This window comes from Chionomys nivalis, chromosome 20 (assembly GCF_950005125.1).
Source record: "Chionomys nivalis chromosome 20, mChiNiv1.1, whole genome shotgun sequence".
NCBI lineage: Eukaryota > Metazoa > Chordata > Mammalia > Rodentia > Cricetidae > Chionomys > Chionomys nivalis.
The window spans coordinates 47,565,803-47,575,779 of NC_080105.1; the positions used below are offsets into that span (position 1 = coordinate 47,565,803).

The 9,977-nt window shown below is 46.9% G+C and overlaps 1 protein-coding gene across 5 annotated transcripts in view; it reads left to right on the forward strand.

Moving 5' to 3' along the window:
* Positions 1–5,764, forward strand: part of Tacc1 (transforming acidic coiled-coil containing protein 1) — a 99,875-nt gene extending 94,111 nt beyond the window's left edge. For all 5 annotated transcript variants that reach the window (XM_057752141.1, XM_057752143.1, XM_057752139.1 and 2 more), the window contains one exon: positions 755–5,764. In XM_057752141.1, the coding sequence (XP_057608124.1) occupies positions 755–823 (69 nt within the window). In that variant the 3' untranslated portion in view covers positions 824–5,764. The remainder of the gene's footprint in view (positions 1–754) is intronic.
* The last annotated feature ends 4,213 nt before the right edge of the window (positions 5,765–9,977 follow it).

Genomic DNA, 9,977 nt, shown 5'->3' on the forward strand with positions numbered 1-9,977 from the left:
TCCAGACCCCTTGCGGATCCCTCTCGCTATCCTGGGAGGAGACCTCGATGCTCAGTCTCTGTGGCACCAGTTGTATTTCTCATGCTCGGCGGGTTTTGGCCTTTTTCTTTCTTCTTCGCTGTTGAACTTGCTGCATCGTCATGTGTACATTTGTGTGAACTCGCTGCATTGCCACGTGTGCATTTGTGTGAACTCGCTGCATCACCATGTGTGCGTTTGTGCAGTGATGTGAACTCGCTGCATCACCACGTGTGCATTTGTGCAGTGGTGTGAACTCGCTGCATCGCCATGTGTGCATTTGTGCAGTGGTGTGAACTTGCTGCATCGCCACATGTGCATTCGTGCAGTGGTGTGAACTCGCTGCATCACCACGTATGCATTTGTGCAGTGGTGCCCTTTGACTTAGAGCTTGTGTCTGGCCACCCTGACTCAGATTCTGGAATCCCAGTCCCTGAAGCACTTGGTGGGTGAAGCAAAATCCACGTCCTTGTATTTTAGCCTGCGAGCCACTCAACAAGAGAATCGGAAGCTAAGGTTTATGGACTGGCCTCAGGAGGGTTGATGGCTCTCCCCGCCCTTAGCTCAGTTAGCGCAGTACTGGGAGCATACTTTGATGGATGGAAGGCATTTGGTCCTCGACCTCAGAGGACTGGTGCAGGGGTGGAGAGGAACTAGGATGTCTGGGGCTGCTCTAGCCACCCGCTCTTCTCTCAGAACACAAAGCAGCCTGCAGATCATATCCTCTGTCTTTCAGAATCAAGAAATTGAAGAACTGACGAAAATCTGTGATGAGCTCATCGCGAAGCTGGGAAAGACGGACTGAGATTCCTCCCGTGAGCTGTGCAGATCTGAGTCTGACTGCTTGTGTTGTGACCACAAATTATCTTGCCTTATCCAAAAGTAATCCCTCCTTTGCAGAGAAAAATAACTTTTTAAAAAGCACATGCCTGCTGCTGCCTGTCCCGCTGCACCCACTGCTGCAGCCGGAGCCTGGCTGGTGGTGGGGAAGGGGCTGACGTGTCAGCAGGGCCTGCGCACCCAGGCTGCCGCTTCCCCTAGTCGGACTGCTGGGTCCAGCGCGTGCTTCTCCATCTGCAGTTCATCTTTACTTTTCCCGAGTGTGTGAAATTTCTAATTTTGTGGCAACCGTGTGGGGTTATCTTCCCAGCACACATTTGATATTTTCATGACCCGGTTAACCGTTTGAATTTCAGTATCAGTTGTTTTATTGAAGGAGACAGTTTGGCCCTATTGCCACTAAGAGTTTCTCAGTGAGACTTGAGTTCCCTTTTATTTCCAGGGATTTTAATTTCACTCATGCATGCCTGTGCGTACATCCTGCCACTTCCTCCTGAGGCATATTCAGATATGGATGTTTAGGGAGGAGCATAGTTACATAAATCAACCCAGATCAGATCCTTCTTTCGAAGCAGAGCCTAGGTCTAAAAGCCAGCTTCAGACTTTGTAGGACTGACAACACTGCACCGTTGCTCGAGTGTTTCCCATACACAGAGCACTGGGTTCGATCCCCAGAACTACAGAAAACTGGATGCTGTAGTGCATGCCTGTAATCCCAACACCCCAGAAGCAGGGGCAGGAGAATCAGAAGTTCAAGGTCATCCTCAACTACATAGCTGCTTGGAGGCCAGCCTGGGCTGTATGAGACCATGTTTCAGAAAAAGGGGTGAGTGGAAGCGTGGTGACATCGTAGCTGTTGGGAGGGTAGGGCAGGAAAGCCATTGGGACCTGGAATATAAGGGCAGCACGGCACGAGGTGGAATAGACCTTTTCTCAGAAATCAGAGGCCCAAACCAAAATTTGCGTCAGGGTGGGGTGATTGGGGATATGAAGATCGGGATGTAGGTTTCATGTCCAAGGAAGACTTTGCTGTGCTGTTTGTTGCCCTGGTGTTTGGACCCTTGTGCTCAGACTGAAAGTAGCCTCTCATATCTCCATGAGCAGCAGCGAGGGCCTCCCTCAGATCTCGCATCTGATGGATGTGTCCACCTGGGGGCAGTTGGTCTCTAAAACAAAATCAGCTGTTGTTATCTATTTGAAATACACACCAAAGGGGCTTGGGAAAGGGTCAGCTGGTTTTGTTAAAAGAGAGGGCAGCCTAGGGACCAGTTTGGGGTGGAGGGCTGTGGTTTTCTGTGTTTACAAGCATGGCACTTCAGAGACTTTAAAACAACAACACACATTTTCATGCTGGAGGTGGACTTTAAAGCCAAACAGGCAGTAAAAAATCATCCCCCAAGTCGGCTTGAATGTGGGGGAGGGCAGTGCAGGGAGGAGGTCCACACAGACAAAATGAAATTCTGTGAACACAGACTGGGGGATGTTAACCCCCAAACAGAAATTTCCCACTCTGTTGTCAGTGAGTTCCTTTCCATTTGACAGGCAAACCAGATCCATTCCAGCTTTAATGCATCTTTTGGCCTTGATCATCTACCCTGAGTCATCGTGAATATGCACTATTCAGTACACACACGTTTTCCTCCTTGTCAAACTATTGCAGGAGCCAGCTCCAGAAATGAATTATGCCTCATGGAGAAACTGTAGGTCTCAGAAACAATGTCCCTCTAGTGGTGTGTCACCATGCGGGTGCAGGCTCCAGCCCCAGGGAGCGAGCAATGTCTTTTCAAGCTAGAGGTCACATTTTGTCAATGTGTGTTTGTTATAATTGGTGCTTAGGTTAGGCTGTATTTTGAGGCCTACTGTCTTACCATTTTGTAGAAAACCATGAACAAGTAGAAGCTACCTGTGGTTGGAGGAATGGCTTGACAATCATTTAGTCACAATGGCTTAATGTGACGGCTGTAGCCATAGACATTATTGTCGGGTTCAAGTGTCTTTGGGGGACATAACCGACGTCAGCTTAACTCTCTTCCACAAGGGAAGTTAACTTTGCATTTCGGTAAACACTGCAGAAATTTCTGCCACAGTGTAATGGTGGTGTCCATGTGTGATTGGTATTGATTTTTTTTTTCCAGTATGAGTGGTCTCCATCAAAAATCTCTCATCCTTGTTTCCTGAATTTTTTTTTTTTTTTTGGTAGTGCTGGGAATTGAACCCGGGTCTTGAACATGCTGGCTAGGCAAGTACTCTACTGTGGAGCTGCGTCTCTGGCCCCAGTCATCTTTTTAAGCCTGTGTAATTTTAAAGCATCCTATGCTGTATATTACAAAGCATAGAAGAGGCGTGGTGCCTGTCCTTCCCTGCCACACTGGCGGAAGAGACCCCTTGAAAAACAGGTCCTGCTAAATGAGGTTGCTGTGCAGGGGACATGAAATAGCTCTGTAAGCAATGTCTGCCAGTGGCCTCTTAGTCATCACCATTGCCAGGAAATTTCTGCAGCGTCTAGTTTGTGGATACTCTCCAACAAGAATAAAAAATGTAGCTTGCACAGCTGGAAAATTAAGAAAATATACTAGGCAGAGGAGAGAATATTTATTTTTCTTTTAATTAAATGAGCCCTAAAAAGCTCTTAGCACTCTAGAGAGTAAAAATACAAAGTTTCCTTCCACACATGCTGGGGGGCCAAAATACTTGTTTTTTAGGCAATTAAGAGGGGGACCAGGCCTGGTGGCATACGCCTATAATCTTGGCTTTCTGGAGGCAGAGGCAGGGACCAAGAGTTCGGGCCTGCCTGGGCTATACAATGAGATCCTGTCTTCAAAGATTTAAGAGCTACTCAGTAGTAGCATTTTTTTTCTTAACACACACAAGGCATTGGTGTGCAACCCCAGCATTGTAGAAATAAATAACCCGTAAAACACAAGGGAAATAGAAGCTACTGACTTAGAAAGGAGAGTTAGGCGAACCTGTTGAGACTCAACATAGACCCATTTCTCTAGTTCCTCTTTGCCAAAGTGTCGACAGCTTTTACCTGTCAGTATCCCAGACCGGGTTACCGTGTGCTTACACTATTTGGAGACTGGTAACTTCCTTAAATTTTGTATTCTCTGCTTGGTGCTCTAGTGTGGAGCCTAGCATCTTCAGAAGCAGACCAAATTAGGAAGCGCTCAGTGCAGAGCTCTCTCAGGAGGGTAGTCCCTATCACTTAGGATTAGAGTTCAGGCTCAGCTTCCTTCCCAGCCAGAGCCCACTTTCTCCCTGTGCAGACTTGGCACTGTCCGTGCACAGATCATTCATCAGGCAGCCCTGGATTGACCACAGTAGACCAAAGCCCTCACCTGCAGCAGAGATAGCTCAGGCTAGACAGGGCCCCTCTGCAGCTCACCGGCATCGGGAGCTGTGACAGAGTTCAGACCAAACTGAAAGTGGTGCGGACCGTCTGTAGTTCCTTTCCTTGGTCTCTATTTCATTCTGTGGTCTTTCGACTTGGTCGTTCCTGCTGTCTCTCTGTAGGTCTGTGACCCTCTGAGCCTGCTCTCAGGTTGCTTTTCTTGAGACAAGAGAATGTAGGTGTTGAAAGAGTCTGATTCAAGTAAGGAATTTGAAAATGTATATATTATGAAGATTTTTAAGGGTAGGAGGTTATTATGTACGTACTAAAGAACAGATAAAGTCTGGGAATCCCCGGGTACCAAGCCAAAGGTCTGGGACATCATCTTTCAAAAAGTTTTAATAACAAAGTTATTTAAAGGAAACTAATGTTCAGAAAGGTTTAACTGGTCTCCAGATTCCAGTTTTTTTTTTTTTTTTTTTTTTTTAAGCGATTTACTAGGGCTGGGGGTGGCTCAGTTGGTGACACACTTGCTCAGCATGCTCAAGTCCTTGGATTTCATCCCTAGTGCTGGGGAAAAAGCATTTACTACAAAATTCTTCAGGGTCCCATATGGATAAGAAAGGGAAACAAATGTCTAGAAACAGCGTGTTTCCCTCTTGGTTCTCTCCTGAACCACTGCAGAGCACAGGCAAGTCACTTGCAGAGACTGCAGATTGCACTTCTGGTAGTTTCCATCCAAACGCAGCCCCCTCTCTGTGCCTGTCAGCCTGCAGTCAGATCTGGACAAATAAGATTCCTGAGGAATGACTTTCTTAACTGTACTGTGGTTTCAGCTTTATGTAAACACATAGATTCCCGTTATAGTTCCAGTATGGAGATGCTGCTGCAATGCTGGCCTTAGGTAGTCTGTATGATGCTTTCACTGCTCAGAGGAGACCAAGCATGGGGCTGAGGTATGGCCTGAACCTTCCCTGTATGGAGTCATGTATGTCAAGATGCCGCTTTGCCTTTTTGTGGTATCTGAATATGCCCAACAGAAGTGTTTCCTCTTCACACAACTGACTCTATATTTGTGAATAATTTTCAAATGGACACAGAAATTTGAACTCTGAAACCACATCTGATCCAGATACAGGGCAGCGTCTAGGTTACTCCTGCAGCCTCAGCTTCATCTTTTGCAACCCTTGGGACAGGATTCAGTCATTCTGAAGTCCCCAAGGCAACAGTCAGCTTTCCAGTATCGTTGTTAGCGAGTCTGTATTTGCCAGTAGATGCCCACTGTACTAACGTGCCAAGTGTTTATTGCACATCTGCTCCCATCGTGTCCCCTGGTGCCCTGAAGTGTGTGAGGAGCCCCTCACTGGGTGGGGGGGCACCTGCCGCGCTGGCTCCTGTTGTCAGGATTGTGTGTATGGAATAATCATCCCCATAGATTTTATACACATAGTGATTTCCCTTTTTATATGTCAGGTAAATATTTGTAAAGGTTATACTCACACAAAAGAATTATTATGATAATTACTAATATATTTTTTCCATGTTTCATTGCCTGAATAAAAACTGTTTACCACTGTTAAATCTGAGGTGTGTCTTCCTGGTTGTCAGTTGATTTATCCTTGAGTATTTATGGTAGCCTCTCATAGGTTCCATATTTCTCTCTGAAAATAGATGGCATTTTCCTCTGCTCGTTTCCTGGGGCTTCATGCATTTCACTGGGCATGTAATTGAAAACAAAACAAGCTCCGGAATTCTGACCCCGCCATAGAAACCACCATGACGGCGTCTGTGCAAACAGATTTTTGCTGAGTGCTCCTCGGTGTAACTTAGAAACTAGTCCATCCTGGCATTTCAAGTCCCCCAGAAGCCAAATTACTCTGAGCTTTCCGCCTTGCTGAAGGCCCCGGGGTGAGCTGGAGCTGTGGAGAACACAGCTGGTGTGCTGTGTGTTTTCTAGGTTAGTACAGGAAAAATGTGAATGTTTGGACCAGTTCTCCGGCTAGGGTGGGCCAGGGTAGAACTGGAAGAGTTCTACCTTCCGCATATTGCCATTGCAGTGGATAGTCAAGACTTGTTTTTACAATTTAGCTGAGGATGAGGAAGTCGGGATGCTTTATTTGCTTATTGTGAATCTGCAGCCTGTGATGGTCCTGGTTTGGGAGACAGGGTACCAATGTGTTCTGACTGCAGAGGGCATCCTGCAACAGATCTCATTTTCTTAGCATTGTTGGCAAAGTAAGATGAAAATTGACCTTAGATAAGACTGTCCAAGATAAGACCATCTTGATTTCAGTCAACAACAGGAGCCAAGCAGTGGTGGTACATGCTTTTAATCCCAGCGCTCAGGAGTCAGGCAGGTGGATCCCTGTGAGTTCAAGGGCCAGCCTGGCGGTCTACATACAAAGTTCCAGGACAGCCAGAGCTACACAGAGAAACTCTCGAGACAGCTTCGCCTAGGGTAAAGCTTTGGCATGGAAGGTTGAAATAAAGGTTCTAGCGTTGCTTGGGGCAACAGCGAGGCCCCTAATGCCCTCATTTAGATGGAGAATTCTAGAAGTGAATTGAGGTCTGGCTTTACAAATTTCCCTTATAGAAGTGCTGCCTATGAGTCTTGAGATGTATCTACTAAAGCAGATGTTCTGGAAGCCAGTGAGTCCACATATTGCCATTGATTTACATTATTTAGAAAAATGAAGTTGCTAGCCCATGTCACAGCGAAGGAAGAATTGGGCCTTAGATCCCAAACCCACATCCAAGTCTAGGCTAGATAGCTTGCTCTACATATTTGAATGCTTAGTCACCAGAGGGGGTACTATCTGAAAGGATTAGAAGGACTAAGAGATGTGGCCTTGTCGGAGGAAGTTTGTCACTGGGGGTGGGCTTTGAGGTTTCAAATGCCTCTGCCAAGACCAGAGTGTCTGTCTCTGCCTGCAGATGAGGACATAGCTCTCAGTTCCTGCTCTGGCACCATGTCTGCCTACTGCCATGCTTGATGCTAATGGACGAAACCTCTGAACCTGTAAGCCAGTCTCCGATTAGATGCCTTCTCTTCTAAGTTACCTTGGTCGTGCTGTCAGCAATAGAACAGTGGCTAAGAAAGGGTGTGTTGTCTTCGTGTCCTGTGTTGCATATGGGTGCTGTGGGAGCACCTCAGACTGGAGTTACAAGTGGCTATGGCTCACTGTGTAGGTGCTGGGAATTGAACCTGGGTCTTCTGGAAGAGCAGTCAGTAGTCTTTACCATTGCACATTCTCTCCAGCCCCAGACTGCTTTACTTTGGACCTTCCTTGATTCCGTACCCAAGTGGTGAAGAAACTAGGGTCATATTCTCCTCAGTTCTTTCCCAAGGAGCGAATGCCATTCCAGCCGCCTGTAACCAGCACTGCTATGATTCCAATAGGTACTGACTGTCCCTGAGAGATGACCCTGAGGGCCAAGCTACATTTCCCACATCTCAGATGTACAGAGTTCTTAAGACAGAAACATAGTACATGTACTCAGCAATAAGACTTTGTGTGGAGTTAGGCATTTTTGTTCTAGACATGGGAAATGGCAGGTAAGTTGGTTCTCGTAAGTGCAGTTAGCTGGTGGGATGCACACAGGAAGAGGCGTGAGATGAAGAGTTAACTCCAGACAGTCTCCTGCTGCGCCATTCAATCTGAAACGCACCTCTCTTTGGAAAGGGCCACCACTTCCATCGTCTTGCATGAAATTTAGACTTTTCCCAGGCACTTTTTGTTTTGCTTTGTGTGGATGATGCAGGTGACAACGTTGTGCATGTTTGGAAGTTAAAGGACACCTTCAGGAGTCTTCCGCCATGTGCGTCCTGGGGACCAAACTAAAATCCTTAGTCTTGGGGGAAAGCACCATCACCTACTGAGCCAGCTTCCCAGTTAATTTTTCTAAAGTAACCAATCTTCCTTCCTTCTTCCCTCCTTCCTCCCCCCCCCCTTCCTTTTTTTCATGACAGGGTTTCTCTGTTTAACAGCCCTGGCTGTCCTGAAACTCGGTTTGTATACCAGGCTGGTATACAAGCTCACAGAGTGAAGTCGTGTACCACCATACCCAGCCTTAAAGTCGCCTGTTTTCAACCAAAGCTCGGTAGAATGTTTCCCATATAGCATCTGCTTCAGTGCAGACATGATGATGGCCACTAGGTGGCTTCACTCCCAAAGTTTTCAAACTGAGCACAAAACCTGTTTTTGAGGCCACAAATAAAAAAGCAAGCAGAAGAGCCGCAGCAAACACTTGATGGGCAAGCAAATAGGGAGGGTAAGTGCCACCCACAGCTTGTACTGCATTACCTGTGGCTATGTCTGTTGGGCTGCAATTGAAAAGGATTTTTAGATATTTCTACTTTATGCATGTGAGTGTTTTGTCCATCCCTCCCACCGTGTGTGTGTGTGTGTGTGTGTGTGTGTACCGTGTACATGCCTGGTGCCCGTGGGGGTCAGAAGAGGGCATTGTATCCTTGGAACTAGAGTTATGGAAGGTTGTGAACCACCATGTGGGAACTGGGAGCCAAACAGTTCTTCTAAAAGAGTAAAATTGCCTTTAACCAATGAGCCAACTCTCCAGCCTGCAATCTTTAATGTCCTGATTGGGAGGCCGGGAAGCCTAAACCATTTTTAAAACGTTAAAAGCCCACTAGAAAGCAAAGCAAAAATCTTTCCTCCCTTAGCTGAGCAGTCCAACCACTTCCCTCCCATGGCAGCAGAGGGCAGCATGCTGAGGCTCAGGATCCGGTTTCTGTTCAGGGGCCATGGCTAAAAGAAACCTGACCCATGGCTGGAAGAACTCAGGCTCTGGGCTGGAGTTCAGAATAGAGTCCGTGACTTGCAAGGGTCAGGCCTGGGGTCCATACACAGTGCTACAACGAATTAAAAATGAAACCTTTCTTGTTGTTTTTGAGACAGGGTTTCTCTGTGTAGCAGCCCTAGCTGTCCTTGAACTTGCTCCATACTATAGACCAGGTTGGCCTTGAACTCACAGAGAGCCACCCAAGTGCTGGGATTAAAGGCGTGTGCCACCACTGCCCAGTGAAACCTTTCTTAGAAGAATTTACCTCAATAGAACTTCTCACTACTACTCGCTCCACACAGTTCAATTCTAAATTACAAGTATCTATATAAGCAATAAGACATCTTTTATTTAAATCTTAACTTGGTCCGGGTAATTTTTCTGCCTGCCAACGCTACTCTTCACAGGCAACATGTTAGTTAAATGACTAAGTGACCGAGTCATGAGTGTGCCCCATAATTACAGAAGTGTGAGAAAATTAAAGGTTGAGTCCTGGGAGGAGCAAACTCAGGACACGGCAGGTCCATGCAACACTGTCACACGCAGGTTGAAAACAGGCTGGGGAGAGCATGGGTCCTTTGTAACATTCGTTGAAGTAGCCGCTAGCTTCTCTGGACACCTTAGACTTAGAACCATTTTATACTTAGAGAAGAGCTGTACCCTTCTGTAATCAACTCTGGACTTTCATCTCCTACTGTCCCCTGCTGGTGTGGGGCCCTGCAGCCTTCCTTGTTTCTGTTGCCCAGCCTCCAGGGCCAGCAGTCCTGTTGAGGTGCTTTCTCTTGCTTTTTTTCCTCCCCTCTTTCCTGCATTTGCCTCTTCCCTCCCTGCTTCTTTCTACTTCTCCTCCCTCCTCCCCACTACTCATTTTTCCCTTCCCTTTTTCTTTTGCCACAGTAAGTCTGGCTCTGAACTTAGGAGCCTCTCTCTCACTCCTCTGCCACCCTAACCCCACCCCCACCCCCACTCCCGCATCTTTTCTCAGTCA